Below are 23692 nucleotides of genomic sequence, written 5' to 3'. Positions count from 1 at the left end.
GCCAGTATACCTGTATATAGGTTTAGGTTTATATTGAGCAACAAGATTAGCCGATACGAGCCACAGCATTATTTATCTGTCCCTGGTTTGGGGATGACTGTTATAACAGCCTCCAGCATGGAGGCCGGAATTGCACCTGGTGTAGAGCAGAAATTAAAAAGCCTAGTCAATAAAGGAGCAATCTCTGGGCAAAAAGTTTTATAAAAGGACGCTGAGAAGCCTTCAGAGCTTGGCAATTTGGCCAGGTTTAATTGGGATATTGCCAAAACCACTTCCTCGATGTGGATTTCCTCCACTAGATACCTCCCAGATGTTTGCACATCTTGGAGGTATTTAGTGCTTTCCGTATCATCTAGCGTTTGTGCCGCATAGAGCTGCTCATAAAAGGCTCTGAATTTCTCAGTTATAGCAGCGTCGCCTGTCACCAGGTCTCCCTCTTGGTTGCAAATCATTTGGATGCTCTGCTGCTGCCTGCTTCCCTGGAGCCTGTTTGCCAATCGTCGCCTGATCAGAAGACTACATGAAATATGCATCCAAAGACCCACCCCCAATTGGATCTCCTCCTTCCTCACATGAAGAACACAAAGAATCAGCGTACCGTCCTGGATGTTGGGAGTCAAGAACCCCATCTGGAGAGCCTCCCCCCAATGCTCTCCCAGTTCGACCCTATTCAACATCTATGTGACCCCAGTGGCCGAACTCATTCGATCGCATGGCATCAACATACTGTCATACTCTGACCAAACACAAGTCCTACTCTCCCTGTCGCATTAGACCCCCACGACAAACGCCAGGAGCCATGCAGGACCATGGTAGCCACCTGGATGAGAACTGCCTCAAGCTTAACTCAGACAAAACGGAGGTGAGGATCTTTGAAAGGCAAACCTCTGCATGGTTACACTGCCTAGTGGCTAGCAGACCTTGGCTTCACTCCTACTCTCACTATCCACTGAAACAGGAATTTCCCTAGACAACAAGCTCCACATGACTGCCCAATAAACTCCGTGACCTTCACCTGCTTCCACATCCTGAGGATGCTGCAAAAATATTTAAGTGGCTACCAGAGAATACTAGGAAATGGTCCCACAGGTCCTAATAACCAGCAGACTTGACTACAGCAATGCACTCTATGTAGAAATCCCCAAACTGCTCCTGAACAGGCTCTAAACCATTCAAAATGCCACTGAAAGGCTCAACCGTAACCTACCTCACTGCATCCACATCAGCCCACACCCCAAGAAGCTTCACTGGCTCCCTATACACAAATGCCCTCAGTTCAAACTTCGAACACATATACAAAGCATTACACAACCCAGACCCACCTACCTCAAGAACTGCATACACTTCCACCAGCCTCCCAGGTACCGCCGCACAGCCGGAATCTAGCTAACACATGGACCCTGCATACACAAAAATAGAGCCGGAGTTCGAGCTTTCTCCTACATCTCCCCAAAACATGGAACGACCTCCCACATAACATCAGCTCCTCCTTATTGCTCCTTGAGTTCAGGAAGAAGCCGAAGTCCTGGCTCTTTGAATAATCTCACCTGAGAGACTGCCAGCTGCAAAGTACCTGGTTACCCTCACCAGTGATTAGCGCTCTATACAAATTCACATAACATAACGGGAATAAAGGTCAAAGACATGCTTGGGTAATCAGCTGGACCCTGCCGGTGTCTGGACACTCTCACGGTTGACAGGAAGCGCTCTACAAATCTACTGATTCATTCATTCATTGACTTGACATAGTACAAACACAATACAGGACAGCGCTGTCATTTGACATTTGCATGTCATATTTATATAAAAAAAAAAAAATCAGTATAAAAACAGTAGCTTTGTGACCATACCCATCTCATATTAAAAAGGCAGGAACTTTCTTAGTGCATCCTAATTTTGTTCATGAAATTAAATAACTTAAATATATCTGATCAGAAGTCAATACAGCCATATGAAACATTCCCTTTCTAAGAAGACCTAAAAGAGAGTTAGGTTTATTTGAGTAATTACGTTTTAAAAAACATTTATATATTATTTTCATTAAATTAGCAGCATCCATTTACAGGCTTATATCGGACTTGCAAAGTTATATCACCAATATGACAGTTCAATTATCCTTTGTTGCGGGTTCCAACTCTCACTTTTCGCTGCTTGCATAAACACATAAAAAAAAAATCATTTAAACACCCCCTACTCTCCCCTCCTCCCCCTTACCAGCTTCCTGCTTGCTGACTCCCACTTCCTGACCATATGTGCTGTTCATTTCTTGGTGTTTCCCATGTGTGTTTCTAGTTGTGAAGGTGGGATTTGAGCTAATACCTCTTGAATCATCATCCCCCATGCCGCCAACACTTCTGTCAACTTCTCGTCTCTCTTAGTTTTCCTCATGTGTTCCTCTTCTGCCATTGCCCATTCATTCAGCTCTATTTCCATTTATCTATATTTGGGCCCTGCGGAGAGTAAGGACGGTTATCACATTTGGAAAATATCAACAATGCTATACTAAACGCATTTCTAAAGACTCCTCCAATTAAAAATGCACTAGGCCGACTAAAGACAGTTCCTGACATTTTGAGGAATTTTTCACCCTAAAGATTTCACAATAAGAAGCATCAAGGCAGAACTGCATTTTACAATAGTGGACAAGTTGTGATTTGTTACGGCTATTATTCAATTTATTATCAAGCCAATTCTATTACAGGAATGTGTCTGCAGGTTTACATCTAGAGCTTTTCTGAACTTTTCTTGCCTGAAATACCAGAGTATCCTAGAACTAATGAAAATGAAGATATTTTGTCAACAAATACTTTTTTCAATGAATATTTCGAATTTCTAAATGCTTTCATTGTTGAAGTCGGTGATTACATTTGGCTACATAGAGGGCATATGGGGTCATTATGCAAGCCCATTGCCAAGTTGGCAAGTTCTTCCAAAGAAATGTATGTGAATCTGAAGAGAAGGCGTTGCGAAATATGATATTTTTATTGACTCCTCTGGTGCCTTAGTTAAGCAATCTCTCATGTCACACTTTGGTTGCCCACGTTTGTATCAGTTTGAAATATGAAGGGACCTCTAGCTTTGCTAATGTTTGCACTTTGAAGTGTCTTTGAATGTACTCGCCTCATTTCATTTCATGTTCCTATCTGCTTAGGACACCTCTGGTTCCAAAGTCGCAGGTTCGCGAAGAGCGTTCTGCTGCCCATGTTCCCGCCATGCGGAATGTTGGGAATGGCCGTTCACGTGTGAGTCGTCCAGCTCAGTACCGCGTGGGATACACATGGAACAGAGGGGGACGGTTAAAAGAGCTACGCATCAGGTGATTTCTCTGTCTGTACCCTATTTTCCTACCTATGGATCAAATTCCAAGTGACTTCTCTTCTTGTATATCACACTAATCCACACAGTCTTATTTATTTTTGTGGTTTTATACATCATGAAGCAGGCCACTGCAGTTGCCAAGGTGCTGAGCATGAATAAGAGGATGCCCAAGGTATTGTCTGTTTTGCTTCAACTGACTATAGTCTGCTTTGTAGTGGGACATCCTCAGACCCTGCATCATGAAACTCCTCCTCACTCTCGACCTCAGATGGAAGTGGAATTTACATATGTTGTGTTTCATAATGCACAAACCACGTTACTGGGGGAATCTGAGTTTTGTTTTTGTGAACGGACGAACAGCTAGAGAGAAGTTATAGGCCTCACATGCCACTCGCTCTGTATCCTTTATTTAAATAGATATCTCTACGTACATTTTACAAGTGAGGGTTCATTTATTTATGTTGTTTGATGTCAACTGACACCAGGTGGCATCTGAGCCATGTACTGGATTGGGTGCATATCAAGATATAGGATACCTTATGCCAGGTATCTTCTCTCTGACTTACAGTGAGATGCTTGTGGTCTGTGTATTGTGTTATTTGTCTGTCTTTACCTTGTACAGGTAGGGATTTTATTTATGTTGTTGCATGTAGCTCAGCTCCGGCTCCAGTGTTGTCTGTGTGTGGTACTTAAATGGGGTTTCGCATTCAAAGTATATATTAACTGCATGGGATGACTTCTTGCATTTCTTTACAGTGTGATACCTTTGGGTTCTCAATCAATTTATCCCCTGTTCCTAATACTCTCTCCCATACCTGATACAGAGATTTATTTATGTTACTTTTATATCTCGCAAACCAGACCAATGGGATTGTTGGACTGCTGTATAGAATGGCAGGGGCGGCCGGCACGACTCATCGGTGAGGGGCAGTGGGGGATGGGTGTGGGGGGCACAGGCTACTTAAAAAAAAACATACCTAGCCTCTGCCGCCGGGTCCTGCGTCTTCTCTCCTGCTCGCCTGTGTCCGACTCCAGGTTGGAACAGGAAGCTGTCAGCCAGCCTACCAACCCTAAGCCAATCACAATACTGCAATGAAGTGTTATGATTGGTCTCAGCTCCATCACACGGTCTGAGCGCCGTCACACGGCACTCAGCCAGGGACTGGAGGGGTGGGCATGTTCTCCATGCAGGCTGCCCAAACAGTCATTGCGCACAGGAGTGTTCTACCACTCTTCCTCTGCAGCTCCGCCCCTCACGCACTGCCGCAGCAGGAGGAAAAAATAAAATGGTGATAACATTCCGTTATTATCATTTTATTTTTTCCTTTCTTTGCTGCTCCTGACAGTGGGGCGACACTCCTCCGCCTTAGCAGAGGAGCCACCACCATACAATGGGTTGATATACAAGCAAGAGCGAGCTTTGTCCTGCAAGTGGGTTTGCTCTATGTAATTATAGGTTCAGTTTAGGGACTCTTCTTATGATTTCTCTCCCTGTAACTTATGTGAGTTTCTCATGGAATCTGTATCCAATATGAATCTTTCTTTGCGCTTTATATGGAGGCAAAAGGCTTGCTACTAAGTGACTTTTGTGATCCTTCAAAATCTTTTTCTGGTAAACTCTACTGTTCTTCTGGAAAGCACAAGGCATACTGGGTGCTTAAGCACCCTTCTTTGACTTAACAGTAGTCCTCGCATAGGTATGCAGGCCTCTGCAACTTTCATTACTCATTGCCTGTTCTTTCAAACTGGAGTTATATCTCATTGCACTTCTCTCTGTGCCCAGTGTCATTCATGCCAACAGTTGGGACTAAGACAGCATTGGTGTTTTGTCAGCAACGCGTTGCCTTGGAATTGATCTGCAAAACTGATCAGTGTGCTGTGCCACACTATTTTTAGGTCGAGCCTGGGCAGCGCATGCGCTGCGAGCCATGCTATATTGGAGTATGTACTTGAAGCCCTTCCCATATTTGTCATTGGGTTGTGTCATTGTCCTTAGTAAATGCTGGCTTCTGATTACTTATTAGGCTTGTTAGTCCCTCTTTAGTACTGCCTTGTATATATTTGTAATCTCCCATGAGGACTGGCCCTTTTACTTCGGTTGTTACAAGGTACGTCTTCTTTAGTCTGTAAGCACTATTTTCTTTAATGAGTTTCTCTCACTGCAAGAGGGCAGGAGGTTCTCTTGTGCACAGTTGAGACCACAGGCTTGTTTATTTAACGCGTAGCAAATGGGAGCTCTTCAGGGGTCTTAGGAGACAGAAGGGGGCAATTCAGCGATGCCTTCAAGCACTTAGAATGTATTAGGTCTCGCATTTGCGAGAGTTTAAGCTATTGACATCGTAAATGACAGTGCCTTTTTTTTATGTTTTAAAAACCAAAACCTAAATAAAAGGCATTGTCATTTACAATGCAAATAGCTCAACCCTGCGTAAATGAGAGTCCTATTGCATTGCAGATGCTTGTTTTATTAGCTCTGTACATTGGAGGTCAGATGGTGCAAGCTTAGGCCGGTTTTGTTGAGGAATAAGTTTGAATGGGATTGAGGATAAAAGAAGTGGAAATAAAATGTGCTTAGGGCTTCCCAGAAACAAATTAACCACACATTTCTGATGCACAGTGCCAGTCCAGGCCAGTCGTTCCCTTCACAGTTCCAGCACAGAACTATTCTGGATGCTAGCAGACACAACCAGCTAATTTGATGGAGTGATCCCACACAGTGTGTCTTTATACTTATTTTTTCATGACTACTTTAAGAAGAGGCTGTTTATGAATATGTACTAAAGTGCTGTGTTATTTATGCTGCCTTCAAACCATCTGTAGAGCACCAGGCAGTGAAATATGTAATAGGAGTCGCAAAGGAGTGTAATCTTTTTGATAACAAAACTTCATTGCATTCCAAAATTTAAGCCAGAATAGGTTATCGTGCCTTTTCAGTAAGCGCAGTACAAAAGGGGGTGGTGATGGACGGAGCATCTGAATCAATCAAACACTCACACCCAGTCAAAAGATCTGGGTTTAATCCATCACCGTTCTTTAGCCCACTCTGCCACCCCAGTTCAGACATGGCTATATGCAAATCAGTCTGACCCTGTGCCTCATGGGAAAAGTCCAGCTCGAACTGCCAAGCCATGTCTTCCCTGGACTGGAAACAAGCTTCCGAGGACCGGTTTCTGGCATTCCAGACGTCTTCAGCCCGGCTTGCTTCAATCCAGTGGTAAAGTGAGCAAGGGACTCACGTCTGAGCATACCCTGCCACACTTATGGCGGCCAAAAGCGGTACAAAAGGGGGTGGTGATGGACGGAGCATCTGAATCAATCAAAAACTCACACCCAGTCAAAGATCTGGGTTTAATCCATCACCGTTCTTTAGCCCACTCTGCCACCCCTGTTCAGACATGGCTATATGCAAATCAGTCTGACCCTGTGCCTCATGGGAACAGTCCAGCCCGAACTGCCAAGCCATGTCTTTCCTGGACCGGAAACAAGCTTCCGAGGACCGGTTTCTGGCCTTCCAGCCGACTTCAGCCCGGCTTGCTTGAATCCAGTGGCAAAGTGAGCAAGGGACTCACGTCTGAGCATGCCCTGCCACACTATCTGGGTTTAATCCATCACCGTTCTTTAGCCCACTCTGCCACCCCAGTTCAGACATGGCTATATGCAAATCAGTCTGACCCTGTGCCTCATGGGAACAGTCCGTCTTGGCAGCCCGAACATGGCTTGACAGTTCGGGCTGGACTGTTCCCATGAGGCACAGGGTCAGACTGATTTGCATATGGCCATGTCTGAACTGGGGTGGCTGAGTGAGCTAAAGAATGGTGATGGATTAAACCCAGATCAGTTGACTGGGGGTGAGTGTTTGATTTGCTCAAACGCTCCGTCCACCATCCCCTTTAGTTAACCTTTTCAGTAAGCGCAGCACAACTCTGGAAACATTTAACACTTTCACTAAGAGCATGCTAGAACTTAATAGACTTACTGGCCTTGAGGAAATCCTTGAAAACATGTCTCTTTCCAGTTTAAGGAGTAATAGTGCTTGAGTTTTATTTGAGGGCTTGAGCGGGCCAGCATCAGGATACCTTTGAGGTCACAGCAGCACTTAAATATTATTTCATTCATTCAGTTAATTAAACAAATGTAATTCATTTTGTTTGATTCGAATAGTAGATATTTTAATGCCGTATGCTGCAACTAAAAAGGTCATTATTTTTGCAGAATGTTCTGCTGATCTGTAATATCAGAAGTGTATCTAATTATATTTTGATTATGCATCTCATTGAGTATAGTTGTCTCCTAGTTAAGAATATGTAGATGGGCTTCCCTTTTAAAGTGCACACAAGGATGTTGCTAATGTGTTCTTTATACCCTGCAAAAGTGAAGAATCTGAGTATAGCCAATGGGTGCTTGCTAGAAGAGGGTATGGTGACTGTGACAATGGGTTTTTAATACTCATTGTAGTTATAGTGGAAGTGTTACACCTTACCACTAATATCAAGAATTTGAGACCTGTTCGGTCTCCATGAAAAGTCCATGTACTTCACAAGTATAAGTAGTGGTTTGCAGTTTTCTGCCTCGTCCAACTCCTAATTTGAGAGGCCACTGGTAATATGGAAAATCCTCCTTTATGTTAGAAGCTACTACTACTCCATTTCTATTGTGATGATTACACGTCCACCTAGCAGTGAAATACGGGGTGCTGAGAGTTACTGATTTCCTGTTCAAGTTTTTCCCACAAGTATAAGAAATGTAGAAGGATACTCCGTTCCTAAGTGGATGTTATATTTGAGGGGTGCAATATTTGTAGCGTCTACGCAATACATAAGGACTGTAGACAGTTATGGGGAAATATTTGTAACAATAACTTAGATGCGTTTTGTAAGAAATATCAAGAGCTATTAAGTTACTAAGGGCCACATGTAGGTAGCCAAATATCGGCGGTAACGTCCGAAAATCGGTAAAATTGCCATTACCAACCGGTATTTAGCTTTTTCAAATGTAGGTGGGTATAAATAAGGAATTGGTAATTTACCGATTCGGTAATTTAAGGAATCAGTAAATTACCGAATCCTAAAGATACCGAATCGGTAAATGACCGAATCCTCAATGTAGGAATCACTCAAGTGAGTGCATTTATGATTTGAGGATTCGTTATTTACCACCAACTACAATTTGGTGGTAAATATCGAAAACCATTCAAAAAGCAAATTTGTGCTTTTTGAAAAGTGCGATGTGGCAGACATACATACCCTTTGAGCATGTATGTGTGCCACATGTGCACACATCCACTATTCAGGGGTGCAACAGGCTGTCAATGTGACACCCTGCCACCCTTGAATATGTTCCCCCCCCCTATTACCGATTCGGTATTTACCTAATCGATAATAGTGTATGGCTTCCCATTCATTCCTATGGGCCTCGAGGACCATAGGAATAAATTGGGAATTACCGAATCGGTAAATACCGAATCGGTAATACCGAATTTTACCGATTCTGTAAAATTTACCGAATTTTTATCGACATACTATTTACCGATTCTGAAATACCGAATCTGTAAAATTCGGTATTTTAGAATCTGTAAATAGGGATTACCTACATATGGCCTAAGAGAAATAAAGACCTTATCCTCCCAGATGCAATTTCCTGTGGCATGGAGAAACAATCCCCCCTAAGCAAAGTAGACATATGACGAACATAGGCATTTACTCATGAAGGCTACCCAAAAGTGACTAATCTGTAATGCATAGAGTCCCTAAGAATGTCCAAAAGAGATTTTCAGAGAACATTGCGAGTTAATCGAGTCCAAGGAAATATATTTTTGAAGTTCACCCAGGAGTTATTCTGAAGGAACATGAGAAGCTACATGTTTCCTAGGAAGATGTTTATGAGGTCTACTCAAAAGCCATTTACTTGGAAGCTGAAGAGGTACTCAGTTTCTTGTAGGTTATTTTGGAAAAAAGCATTATTTAGGTATCCGTTTTTTTAACTGTTCATCAAAGAAAAATAATGTATTTGGTGGATACCCTTCAGTACTTACATTTTTGAGAATGTGCATTGTTCTATAAACAACCAGTACATTCAAACGAGGAATTGGGCAATGCAGGTTGTTTCAAGCAGATGGCTTGATGACTGCTGTGCTTATGCCTTATTGGTTAAAGAATTATTGTAAGTCATTGCAGATCCAGGGCCAAAGGCTCTTTGAGTTCTTTCATGGGTACCCAGGTCACAAGTGTTCAGTGAAACCATTGCCGACCTAATCAGCCCGCACGCCCTAGCCTTACCAGAATACATCCTCCTAGGAGACCTGAACTTTCACCTGGAGAATAGCAAGGACAACGCTACCACCACCCTGCTCGACAACCTCGAACTCAAGCAACTGGTGGACACCCCCACACACCTCGCTGGCCATACCATCGATGCCATCTTCTCCGCCAGTAACCCCGTTGCCTTCAACCGCTCCACAGGACTACACTGGACCGACCACAGCTGCATACACTTCACTTTCAAGAAGACTACATCTCACCACAACTGAGCCATAACCCACCTGCCGACACTAATCTACCCAACACCAACAACGCTGCTCTCAACCTTGCACAGTGGATCACCAACTGTGCCGACAACCTCGCTCCATTAAAAAACCCCCACAGCAAGACCATCACCAGAAGACCCTCTTGGTTCACAGACGCCCTCAAAGCCGCAAAGGGATACTGCCGAACACTCGAAAAGACCTGGCGCCAAGAACGGACGACTGAAAACCTGACAACCCTCAAAGCTGCCAACCTGACAACCCTCAAAGCTGCCACCCGCGAAATACCATCAGCAGATCCGGACCACCAAGAGGACATTGTTCAAAGAGCGACTGGATAAGAACACCCATAATAGCAAGGAACTGTTCAGCATCGTAAAAGAGCTCTCCAACCCCAACGCCAGCAACAACGACATCACCCCTTCGCAAGACCTCTGCAACTCCCTCGCCACGTTCTTCCACCGAACAATCACAGACATACACAACAACTACGGACCCCAAACTCCATTTCCGGACACCAAACCAGCGACCCCCAGCATCACTATCAACTCCTGCACCCCCATAAGCAGTGAAGACACCCTCCACGTCATGAGCACCATCCACTCCGGCTCCCCCTCTGACCCAAGCCCCCATAACATCTTCAACAAAGCCGGCACCACCATTGCACCCCACCTGCGGAACGTCATAAACAGCTCCTTCACGTCGGCAACCTTCCCTGAGAGCTGGAAGCACGCAGAGATCAACGCCCTCCTGAAGAAACCCACAGCAGACCCCAAGGACCTCAAGAACTTCCATCCCAGCTCTCTTCTCCCCTTCCCGGCCAAAGTCATCGAGAAGACCGTCAACAAACAGCTGACTGCTTTCCTCAAGGACAACAACTCGCTCGACCCCTCCCAGTCCGGATTCCGAGCCAACCACAGCACTGAGACCGCCCTCATCGCAGCCACCGATGACATCAGAACCCTGATAGACAACGGGGAAACAGCCGCTCTCATCCTTCTGGACCTCTCGGCAGCTTTTGACACCGTATGCCACCGCACCCTAATACACCGCCTCAGCAACACTGGAATCCAAGGAAAGGCCCTGGAAGGGATCACCTCGTTCCTCTCCGACAGAACCCAAAGAGTCCGCCTCCCTCCCTCCCTTCCCGTCCGCGGCCACCGAGATCATCTGCGGCGTACCCCAAGGATCTTTACTCAGTCCAACACTCTTCAATATCTACATGAGCCCCCTCACCACCATCGCACGAAAACACAACATCAACATCATCTCCGACGACACCCAGCTGATACTCTCCCTCACTAAGGACCCAGCCACTGCCAAAACCAACTTCCAGGAAGGAATGAAAGAGGTAGCGTCTCAAGCTCAACTCAGACAATCCCCATCTGCCTGGGACGACTCATGGTGGCCCTCGGCGCTGGGAACCGCACCAACACCCACGGACCACGCACGCAACCTGGGTTTCAACCTGGATTCCCCCCTCTCGATGACCAAACAAGTAAACGTCGTCTCATCCTCATGCTGCAGCACCCTGCGAATGCTCCAAAAGATCTTCTGATGGATCCCCACCGAAACCAGAAGAACAGTCACCCAGGCCCTTGTCACCAGCCGACTGGACTACGGGAACGCCCTATACGCAGGAACCACCGCCAAACTTCAGACTCTGATCCAGCACAGCCACATATCCACCCACCTAAGAAACCTCCACTGGCTCCCCGTCAACAAAAGGATCACTTCAGACTGCTCACCCACGCACACAAAGCGCTCCACAACATGGGCCCCGACTACCTCAACAGCCGACTCTTGTTCTACACCCCCACCCGCCAGCTTCGCTCCACCAGCCTCGCACTCGCTATTGTCCTCAGAATTCGCAGAACCACCTCCGGAGGTAGATCATTCTCCTACCTGGCAGCGAAGACCTGGAACTCCCTTCCCACTCACCCACGACTGACCCAGGACAATCTCGGCTTCAGGAAGCACCTCAAGACCTGGCTCTTCGAGCAGTAGCAGCGCCTCCCCCTAGCACCTTGAGACCCTCACGGGTGAGTAGCGCGCTTTATAAATGCATTGATTGATTGATTGATTGATTGAGGGCATCAGGATTCAGATGGGCGGAATAACCACTCATTGATTACATGAACTAAGTGACACACTTGAAAATTAGGCAAAGGCATTGTGGAGAGAGAGAGGATAAAAAGAGAAGGGTTACCAGGTTGAGATAAGAATCAGTACTGCAAAATCAAGTACTCCATTTGCAATGCCCCAGCATGTCGCACAGATTCTGCTGGAAAAGCAGAACTGTGTATTCGAATGACAGGATGTCAGAATGTAGGACTGAGTCTCTCTACAACTTTAGTACCTGTTGCCCCGATTCTGGCTAGTTCACAGTGCCTCACCTGAACTCTAAACCTTCCCAGTTTAACAGGTGCTTTCTGCAACCTCGAGCATGACCCTCTAGTCCCCAAGGGAACTGTAGAAACTGATCCTCCCCTTTCGTTATTCACTTACTCACTCATACGTTTCCATAGTAAACATAAGAAAGATACGAAGGACGTTTACAATGCATTTATTGAAACTATCGTAGTCCATAATGAAGCAAATGTGGTGCGTGGGATCATTCAACAGATGCAACTAAACAAAGTAATTAGCATTACTAACAGACTGTATAGGACAAACATCTCAACCATGGCAAATAAATAAATATATATCTGTCTATGTCTATTCTTACTATGTGAGGGATATATTTGCGATCTCTGGGATTGGCCTAAGACCTCATACCTGATGTATGCAGTTAGGTGGTCCACATCATGAGTGTAAATTTAGTTTACGCAGGGCTGCATGGCGGGAACTGCGGTCGTTTCATAACAGTCTATTCTGCTTGAATTCTCCTCTCTGGCCCCAAATTGACCAAACCGAGTTTGTGATAGAACTATTGTGCTACAAACCCAGCTGTGCAATCGTGTTATGCCTAAAGGTTAGGAACTGTTCCTGAACGAGCAAAGAAAACAGAACACTATGTTGTAATGTATTCCTAGCAATCTTGTACAAAAATGTGTAGACGAAATCCTAAGAAGAGTCACTGAATAACAAACGACAAGTACAGCGTACACTCAAAATATTGTTGCCACAACAAATGTGTTCTATGTGGCTATGCTGGGCAAGCAGAGGCAGCTTAAAACATGTAAAACGCAAAACTAAGGGAGGACCAAAGTGAGCCCAGAAGGGAAATCACTACAAGCATAGAGCGAAGGTTGTGGAAAGAAAGCCCTGCTGAAAAGCCATTAAGCTCCTCAAACACTGCATTTTCAGAAGGGAAAGGCACGTTAAAAGACAAAGCATACCTTCAATGACAACAAATCGCTTTGCTGTGCTACCAACCCCTTGTCATTCCCCAAAATCTCTACAGACCATCTGGAGAAGAACATGGACCATTATTGGCAAAAACACAACTGCATGATGGGCAGCAAGCTGATTCGTACTCTGGACTTCAGTTTCAAACCAAATTATCCTTCAAACCCGAATATTTTCCTTCACTTTCAACTTTAAAGTAAAGGGGAATGCTGTCCCAGAAACAAACTGGCCAAGTAGTCGTATAGGGCTATTTCATAACATTGTAATATTTTTTATAACTGAATTAGTATATGCTTTCAGTTACGGTGCATGCTGTATAGAAGACTATAGGCTACCTGGGATAAAGTTTAGCAAAGCCCCTCTTAAGCCACACATAATCATAAGGAGAAAAACATGTTTAACAATACAACTGTCCTGCAGTACATGCAAACTGCTTTAGCAACAAACCCATGTGTCTTAATGCTAATCTGTTTAAAACTACAGTAAAAGGGCATATATAAAGAGATTTACATATATGAAAATAAAATGTCTTACATAAGGAAACCATCTTGTTCAGTTTTCACCATTGTGATAATCTGGAACAATGCGAAAATGCATGATAACGCTAATGGTTCACAATTTTTCTTGTATAAATATCTGCAAATGCTTCTCCCCGCCTACTCTGAATTTGTGCTTTAGGGCTCAAAACATCTGGTGTATCAAGCTCATTTTGAGAATGTACCCCTGCCTCGGGTATAGAGGAGTATTCATGCCATGCCACTTTTGTTTTTAGGTGTTACACTCCCATCTCTCCTACAGAAGTTGATGGCCTAGACCATGGCACAATGATGGCCCTGTTGTTTGTCTTTTAGGTCCGATCGACCTCATATGTTTGTGTGTGTGGGGTAGTCTAATGTTGGGTCACAAGGGCTGATCCAGGCCAAATTCTTAGAGAAGCCACTGACTATGTAAGTGATTTATTGGAAAAACAGAGCACAGTGTCGCAAGACTTCTCATGTGCAAATTTGTTTTTGTAATCCCCTCAATCTGGTACAAACTATTTTAATTGTGTGCTCCAAGGAAGAGGGCAGCCACTCATATCCCCAGAAAAAGGACCAGAAACCCGGTCCTATAACAGAAAAAAAGATTATCCTGAGCACAACACCATGTGTATCACGAAATCAAAGTCCAATCAATCTTCTTTTCCTATTCCGATGATTTTATTCTTTAGGTATGAGAATGACTTCTCCAGATCGCACAATAGCCAACACGTGTTTCGTCAGATCTGATGCCTCCGCATCTCTGACTTCATCAGGGCTTTAGAGATGTATCCAAATTCCATATGTCAAATCCACTGTAATCCTGACGTCAAGGACTTGTATAAAATGAATGTGTATTCGTAAATCTTTTGGAGTCCTCCTATCCAATACAATAAGTAACCACAATAGGTCTTTCCTGACCCGAGCAGCAGAGAGTACTCCCCACTCAGTTAACTGGCGTCTTGCTATGTAAGTGATTTATTGTCTGGAAATGTATTCCATCCCGAAAATGTGACATAGAAGTGTCCCTCATGGAACAGAGTTGTCCACCCTTGACTTGGGGGCACGCAGCGGATGGATCGTGAATCAAAGTTTTGGCTTTGTTGTGAGTCATGGTGACTTTGCCAGCAATATGTGGATCCCCGCTTGTTGCTGTTTGGTGCATATCCATATAGGGTATAGTTATGCCTCTTCACAGCTCGAGCAGTGAGTGTAAAGATCACATAATCCGGTTCTGTAAGGTACATAGAGATGCATCACCCTTTTTAGGTCATTGCAGCTCTTCATTCCTCCTTGCTCCTTAAACGTCTCAATCCTTCTCCATGCTCTTCTAGGTACAAATGTTTGACTCCTACCTTAGCCAGTAATTTATTTATTTATAATGTTTTATAGCGCGAACATGATCCCGAAAAATATCAGAGTGCTTCACAATTGGAGGGAAAGGAAGGTAACAATTACAGTACCGGCATCAAATAAGAATACCAAACAAAACAGTTACAAACAAAAGGGGCCAACAAAGAATGAGACAATTACTGGTACATAGTGAACTAGAAGGGGAGCAAATGATTAGTAAAAGAAGAAAAGCACCCATAGCAGGGCTTAAAGGTGTAAATCCAGTGCATTAGAGCAGACAATCCAAAACCCTTTTAAGGTAAGAACCTGTTCATAAGGAATCTTTTAACTTCCAATTTGAATGCAACCTTGGAGGAGATTCTACGTACTTCCGGTGGGAGAGAGTTCCAGATCTTCGGAGCAGAGCCGGAGAAAGCTCTGTGACACGTTCTCTTTTTGCAAAAGATCTGTGGTTTTAGGAGGAGAGAGTTAGCACTTCTTGATGGTCTACCCCTCCGCATAATTCTAGCTTTTGCGCTAGATAACTGGGGGTTTCAAAATGGAAGGCTTTGTGAGACAAGCAGACAATCTTTAGCTGTATTCTTGCTTCGCAGGGCAACCAATTTAGGGATTTTAAGACTGGGGAATGTACGCATTTCTTTTGGTACCTGTAACCAATCTGGCAGCAGCATTCAATGAAGCCCTTAGTGGGGCCAAGTTATATTTGGGGAGGCCACAGAGCGTAGCACTGCCATAGTCTAGCCTTGGCAAAGCAAGTGCTTGGACCACTTGCTTGAAGTCAGCTTGTGGAAGGAATGGTTTGAGGTTCCGGAGTATCCTCATCAGGTGATTAGCTCCCTTGCACACATTGCTAATATGATTCTTCATGTTCAGATGCTTGTCCAGGTTGATTCCGAGAGATTTGGCGGAGTCAATAATTAAGGGGCAGGAGTTAAAGGCAGTGAGGTGGTTCATCCAAATGTCTAACTTGGGGATGTGATTCGGAGGAGAAATGAGAAGGAATTCTGTTTTGCAGGCGTTGAGCAGGAGCTGGTTCTTAGTTAACCAGTTTTGAGTATTCATTAGGGTAGTGTTGAGTGATTTGAGGTTATCCAGGGAGAAGATTTTCAGATAAAGATGTCTGTCATCTGCATACATATGGAAGGGAAAGTCCGTGGAATTTAGTGCATCAGCTATGGGTTCCAAGAACAAGTTGAAGAGTATGGGAGATAGGGTGGACCCTTGGGCGATCCCCATGGATACTGGTGATGGCTGGGAGAGAGAGTGGTTCGCTTGGACTCTTTAGGATCTGTGGTGGAGTAAGGACTAGAACCATTGTAACACCAGACCAGAAATCCCCATCCTGTGCTCCAAAATGAATAGGAGTTTGTCCTGATTGACTATGTCAAACGCAGAGGAAAGGTCAAGGAGGGTTAGGAGGCAAGATTCATTTGGTCAAGCATTTTTAAAATGTCATCCATAACGTGAGTGAGCAGATTCGGTGCTGTGCCCACTCCGAAAGCCAGATTGATTTTGGTTCAAGAGATGGAAATTCTCGATGTGAGCACAGAGTTGAGATTGGGCACATTTTTCTAGGAGTTTGGCTAGAGTGGGGATGCTAGCGATAGGTCAGAAGTTGTTATGGTCAGCACTATCTGCGTTAGGTCTTTTTAATATAGGCAATACCTGAGCTGCTATTAGGCACTCCAGGATCAATAACTGTTCTTTATAAATATGAAATTACTTTGACCTAGCACCCAGAGGACGTGCTATGCTAATAAGTGTATTGGTGTGCCTCCATCACAGAAACTACCTAACTAATGTAGTGCTTCTGTAGAATTCATTGAATTGTTCTTCATTGAAGAGATCAATGACTTATGAGATTGATGGCATACCTTTCTCGTTACCCCTTTTGAGAGAAGATCCTCCATGAAATAGTCTTTGAAGAGAAAAAGGTAAGTAAATAGTGAGGGGTCTGCTGCCATTAACACAGTGGAAAAACTATGCATGTGGACTTAGACAAGAATTTGTCAGTCTTAAGTCTCACCGTATAGCTCCTGTCTAGTGGGAGAAAAAATCACCCAACCACCCATTCTTTTTAAAAATTTCTTTTATTATTTCCCAAAAAGATTGCTGGCAGACATAAGCTAATTGATGTATACAGGGATCTGCACCATGTTTGCAGCATTCTTAGGACCCATAAATCCCACTTGGGTGTGAAGTAGACATTCCAAGGCAGGGTTTGCCTTGGAAGCGTGTGAACTCAAACAAATATGGCTTTTTGTCAGTATTCACAAACTCCTAGCTTTCCTCTTTCCATACTGGAAAGGATCTGATTTCCTGTGGTCAAGGACTGGAAGTGAAACTGATCCATCCTAGATTTGCTGTGGGTTTAGGGATAATGGTTTTCTGGGATTTGCGGTATTCTAGAGAGTTGCAAATCTACACTTGCATGTAAGTGTAAATCAACAAGTGCAGATTTAAATCTTCATTTGTGATTTTGGCCCATGATTAGGTCAAAACTCTAACTGGAAGTATTCACTGGTTTCTAGAAAACAGTCAGTGTACAGCTTGCATGTGCCTGCTGTTTGGAGTGACTGGTAGTTTTGCTTGTGTTTCTGCTGCTTCTTTGTTCTTGTATGTTAAAAAAAGGAAAACCAATAAAAGGCAACTCCTATGAGCTGACTAACCGTTTTCTTCTTTCTAGGCACTTAGCCAGGAAGTTCCTGTACCTGTGGGTGAAGAGGATATTCGGACGTGTGCTTCCATCCAAAGCAAGGTACTCTGAGCAGGCTGGTGTTTTGTAACTTCTTTGCATAGGGAGGTTATCAAGAATTAATTAGAAGGAGCTGGGCACACCCACGCATTAAGGAAGATCTCACCTTGACTTCTGTGCTTCTCAAGTTCAGCAAGATATTTAGCAGGAAGTAACAATTAACTCATTTAGTTTGAAGGAGGAGGCTCAGGGTTTGGAAATCAAGACTGCACCAGTTCTCCTAGATGCAGTGAGAATGGAGGTGAAAATAGTGCATATGAGGGCTGATGGCAAAGCCAATTTGTAGACCGCTGCACAGATCTACCAATTAGCCTAAGTGGTGGCAGATATCTGAGAGGGGTATGCAGTGGTATCAATCCAAGAGAATATTTGTGGTTGATTGGCCCTGCTCAGCTTCCCCCATCCGATGTGAGGGGTCCGGCAGAGACCAAGGATGCCAGAGCGATGCAGAGGCTCATTGGTAGAAGCCTTTGAGTCAGTGGGCCCCATTGCAAGGATGAAACGTGGCCAGAATGTTACACGCCATGGGTTTGTCCCAGGGTATGCCTGAGTTTGTGAAAGGATGTGGCCATCTTACCCAGGAGTGAACCTGACTCTTATTGGAAAGGAGACAATATGTTGCCTGCCAAATAAGGAACACGGTGAAGGAGAGACCACTACCCTTGCTGAGTTAATATCCGGGTGATTTGTTTCAATAAGGACATGAGGGCTAATCCTTTACTGATTCAACTCCTCTACGCATCACCAAAATTAAAAGTGTTTTTAAACTACTTTCCGTTGAAAACACCTTCTGTGCTTCTGTATCCATCTTTCACTCTCCAGCTAAACAAATGGTGACTTGATGGCTCCTCTACCCAATTCATGTTCAAAGTGTGCAGGATCTTTCCCAGACTCCACGCTCTTCTGGGGAGAGGGCACACTTGTCATGATCTGACCCTCTTTCCAAGTCTGCCTTCCTAGGGCCTTAACCAGGGGACAGTGAACATCCTGTGTTAAATTCATAGTACAGCAGAGATGCAAGATAGATATGTGGCTTGCTGTACATGAAAGACCTGTCACCCTTTGGTGAGTGCCGGGCTAGAATCTGAGGTCCAAATTGCAAGAAGCCACTGTAGATGGAAGAACTGTACCTCCCGGTGTTTCCCTCACAGGACAGCAGTAGCAAAAACAAAAGGAAAAGGGGCCCAGCGGAGATTTTGAAGGAGAAGACTGTGGTTCAAGAGGGGTGCAAAAAACATGCACTAGACGAAAATTAAGTTGCTGGGGTAAAGGAGAATTTTTACATGACTGTTTTGGTTGTTAATGGGAAGTGTCTGGTTAGGTCTTAAGTGATAGTTTAATACGCCGTTAATTTTCCTTAGAGCTACTGTAGAGATATCCTCTATGGGATTCTGTTAATAGAATTCTTAGTTTCTCATACTAGTGTTTTCTTGGTTACTTTCTCTTCCTTCCCTATAATGCCCCATCTTCTATATTTGCAGGTGGTTGTGCATAAGAGGTTAGTAATACTTATGAAGTAATTAATGAATATGTTAACCTTTAAACAAGGAATTAATAGTGCTCATGCCAATGTAAATGTATTTTGGGGCGAATAAAGAGAAGAGCTTTACTTTTTCTAATGGAGAGTGAAATGTGTTTGTGAAATGTTACAAATAAGATGACCGTTCCAAAAAAAGATCTATCATTTTATTTCCTTCCTTCCTTCCCTCCCTCATTCATTCTTATTGTCAGCTATTCCTTCTATCCCTTACTTCTTCCCTTGAATTTGCTCTTTCAGCTAGCTTTTCATAATTTGTATTTCATCCCTCATTATCTTGTTTTCCAGCACTCACACTCCTGTTCGCAGTAGGGCAGTCCCACCCCACGTCAAGGATTTGGCATAGCTGGAGATAAGGTTGCACTTTATTAACATTTGATTGAAGCAGATCTAAAGTTAACTGTGGGCATTTAATGCCCCATCCTTCTGCTCTAATTTTCAACAAAAGGTAGTGGTCTGCTGAAAGAGGAGTTTCAGCATTGCTTGCCTAAATGGGAGGCGACTTAACACTCCCATCAAGCAAGGAGCGATCCTTAGAATGCCTAGGGTCCCCTGACATGACAATTGCCTGCTGCATGATACCAAGTTGCTAAGGAAGAATTGGGGCAGCCTGAGATCCTGACGATGGGCATATTTCTTGACTTTGAATAAAAACAAAAGGGTGTGGACATGGACATTGTGTGCTTGGATGGTGAGAGTACACACCACCCTACTGGTTTTAGATTTGGACACTCAAAACTATACTGTAGCCTCCATGTACGCACCAAACTCAGGACAGGAATGGTTCCTGACAGCTATTGTATCTGAATTCCTTGGACAGCGAAAAGGAAGCAGATCTAAGAGGGAAAACTCCACATAATAATGGACTGTTAAAAGAATAGGATGCTGGGAAGGATGGAGTAGTAGGGGCATTGGACATCCAGAGGGAAATAAACCATAACTGCCCATTTTTTCAGTGGCACATAAATCCGTTACTCATAAAGTCAATTTTTTCATATAGCCCTTTCCCATTGTAACGTGTTGTAGAGACATTCCTGGGCAATAACCCTTTTCACTTAAAACTTAACTCTGGGCCTTGCACCCAAGATGTGGGGATTGGAGATTGAATACCAGTCTGCTGTGGGACGAGATGATGGCGGTAAATCTAGGTGACAGGATGACCATTTCTTCCTAGAATATGAGTCGGAGGGTATGGACAAAAGCTTTCTGTGAGACTATATGTAGTCCTTTATCAGGCACAGGTTCCTTGAGGAAGTGGCCTGACTTACCAGAATGCAGGCAATGATTCGTTCCAAACTGGAATTGGGGCTGGCAACCCAAGAGGTGCATCAAAGATCCCCCGCCACAAGAGTGGAGAGAGTGTACAACCCTGGTGTGTTCCGCAGCATATGTGGAATGGGGCTGATAGGGCGCGGTTCATCTGTACTTGTGCCCATGGGGTGAGTGAAGGGCCCTCAAATAGCAGAGAAAGCTCTTGCCAAAAGCTATCTTTTTAAGCACTTTGAAAGTGAAAGGTCCATGTACTGTATCAAAAGCCTTTTTAAAGTCCACAGTGAGCAGGGCTGCCTCCCCTTCGAGCATGTGTACTTGTGTAAGTGCCATTTGCAAACGCTGGAGGCAACATCTAATGCTTCTGCCAGGTGTAAAGGTGTTTTCGCCATTGTTAATTAAAGTATGGATTTTTTTCCACCAATCTATTGGTTAAGACTTTTGCAAGAAATGTTATATTGATATTTGTAAGTAATATAGGCCAATAGGTGTGCATAAGTGTCAGGCCCCCACCCCACATCGGCTTGGGAATGACAGTGACAGTGGCACCTCGAAAGTAGTAAGGTAACTAACTCTTACTCTGCATCTTCTTGCACATGGCTAAAAGAGGCGGTGGAACCAATGATAAGTATTTTTTACATTCTAGGTGATGGCTTTTCGATCAGGCGTTTTGCCAGTCGGCATGTCAATGATTTCCTGCTGTATTTCTGTTTCCTTGATGGACGGATCCAGATCTGATCTGTCGGAGACTAAGAGGTACTAGACGAGGAGGTCAACAGCAGTTGGGCACGTCTGCTCAATATGGGGTGGTGTTTGTCTGGCGTAAAGCTTCTCAATGTGCAATGTTTGCGTGGTCTCAGCGTTCCCATAGACGTCTGACCTTGCATCAGTTTCTTTGTTTTTTTCTCACTGCTGGTTGCCAAATTTGTGTGCCTTCTGCCCAGAAAGGACAAAGAGACTATTTTGGGCTGGCTTTGATGTGATGTATAGTCACTTTGTCTGCATTGTCTGGAGAGATGGTAACAATACATGAAACGGGGGAGGGATGGGTTTCACTCTGGTAGGAGAAAGCTGCACCAAAACAAATTGACAGGCATATTTATTTTTTCCCACCCACAGGGTACCCTGGTTTTGGGGAGGAGAACAAGAGAGTCCATAAGTTCAGGCATTGATGACAGAGCTGCACATCATGAGTCCAGCATAAATGAGACCACCTTGTAGAACAAGGATTTAAGTCCGAACTGCATTGAAATGTATGGTGGCCTTCTGTGTGCTCAAAATATACTCCTACAGTAGCATCATTGCTCTTGATGGTTCTGTAAACCTTGTTTGTGACAGTTTTGTTTTGTTTTGGCTTTGACGTAATCAGAAGTGTACCACAAAATAAATATATGGTTGTGTCTGGTGTAACACAATGGAAACATGCATAATGTATTACAATCAACAGACAGCTATTGTGTCCTACCCAAAAATGCCATCCTGTGGCTTATTTCTTACTCACGCCGCTGTTTTTGTATACCATTCCTCTGGTCCATTCAGTGGCCGTGAGATGGTCCTCGTCCCGAGAGTGGTGTGCTAAGTCTTTCTTGATGAAATGGTCCCAGTCCCACCAGTGGTGTGCTTGGTCTTTCTTTGCAATTATATATATGTTTGCTACCAGTGCTATGCCAACACCTTTGAACCTTTAAGCTTCCCCATACATTGCTCAAGAATGTTCCGGACTAAGCTCTGCACCTGAGGAAACTCGGGCTAACCGCCCTAACCATCTGCCGCAGCCTTGCTGGGCCGTAGTAATAATGATAAAGGTATTTAAACTGAATGAGCCTGAGGTGTGTGGCTATCGCCAACACTGGTAGTGCCTTTTTGGCCTTCCATTGTTCACCTTCCAGCTCTCCGCCTTCCACACCCACATTAGTGACAGAAGTTGGTTGGGCGATTGAGCACAATGGTTCTATACAGTTGCAAAATTCCATCTTTACCAAAGCTTCTCTAACACGAAGTGGACCTCGAGGGGGCTGTAGTCGGGCAACCTGATGAGTCTGTACCGATAGAAGGCTAAAGCATGCCTCAACTGTAAATAACAATAGAACTGGGTTTTGTGCTAGTAAAACTTTGTTGTCATTGCCTCAGATGTTTTGCTTTGCCACCCCCCTCTCGGACATCCTTGAGGGTAGATATACCAATAAAGTCCCATTGAGAAAATCCTGGAAGCCTCGTGGCCTGCGCCAGCAAGGCGCTCGGCCAGAGGGGCGTCATGGCGGTTAGGGTGTATGTTATTTAATATGCCTAAGTGCTGCATGCCAGTAGAGGAGGGTGAGTCTGGTAATAGAGGGCAAGAATTGGGGCAGTAGAAGCTCCAGTGTATAGGTGGAGTCATAGTCTATCTTCTTGAAGCTGGTCATTGACTGGGACTATGAGGGAGGTCCAGTAGTACAGCTGGACTTCTACCAGTCCAAATCAGCGTCATTTGGTGATTGTCAACTCTTTGCTAATGACACTCGGGTCCCTCTCCGCTCAGAGGAAAGTGCAGAAAGTAGACTGGAGCTCTATGAATAAGGAAGGAAGGAAGAAGGGAGAAGATGCAGATAATGCTACAGGACATGTAAATGTAAATGTACAGGAATTTATATAGCCCAAATCACCGAACGGTTTCTAAGCGCTTGCTTAGGGAACCCGTCCTGGTATTCCCCTGTGAGATAACCCCGGCAGGGTATCCGCAAGGTGAAAGCCAGGCATCCCGCCGCGAGGGGCCGTTGTGGAGATTAAGCAAGCTATTGCCCAGAGTCGCAGAGTGTGAACCCGTGAATCGAGTAGGCACCGGAGAGAGAATTGTCGAGTCCATGGACATTTTGGGACTCAAGACCCCGCCGAGCCGGGAATTGAACCCTTGTCCTGGGCTGACCTCTGCTTCCAGGTCTGCCTCCTCTAACCAGTGAGCTGCACTTCTCCGGAGGGAGCGGTGGAGGGTGATCATCTTAAAAAGAGCCCCACACCCGGCAATGGAGAGCTGCAATGATGCCCGCACTTTGAATTTGAATTTGTTCTTGGCCTTTGTTAGGTACAGTGAGCTG

At 44.5% G+C, this 23692-nt stretch overlaps 1 protein-coding gene across 1 annotated transcript in view; it reads left to right on the top strand.

The window, feature by feature from the left end:
* Positions 1–23692, top strand: part of SFI1 (SFI1 centrin binding protein) — a 597461-nt gene that overhangs the window by 32160 nt on the left and 541609 nt on the right. The window contains exons 2-3 of the mRNA XM_086942824.1: positions 3152–3316; positions 17747–17818. Of these exons, the coding sequence (XP_086798950.1) occupies positions 3152–3316; positions 17747–17818 (237 nt within the window). The remainder of the gene's footprint in view (positions 1–3151; positions 3317–17746; positions 17819–23692) is intronic.

Source organism: Lissotriton vulgaris, chromosome 11 (assembly GCF_964263255.1).
Source record: "Lissotriton vulgaris chromosome 11, aLisVul1.2, whole genome shotgun sequence".
In the NCBI taxonomy this organism is placed as follows: domain Eukaryota; kingdom Metazoa; phylum Chordata; class Amphibia; order Caudata; family Salamandridae; genus Lissotriton; species Lissotriton vulgaris.
The sequence above is the reverse complement of the archived record's forward strand: the minus strand, read 5'-3'. Positions and strand labels throughout refer to the sequence as shown.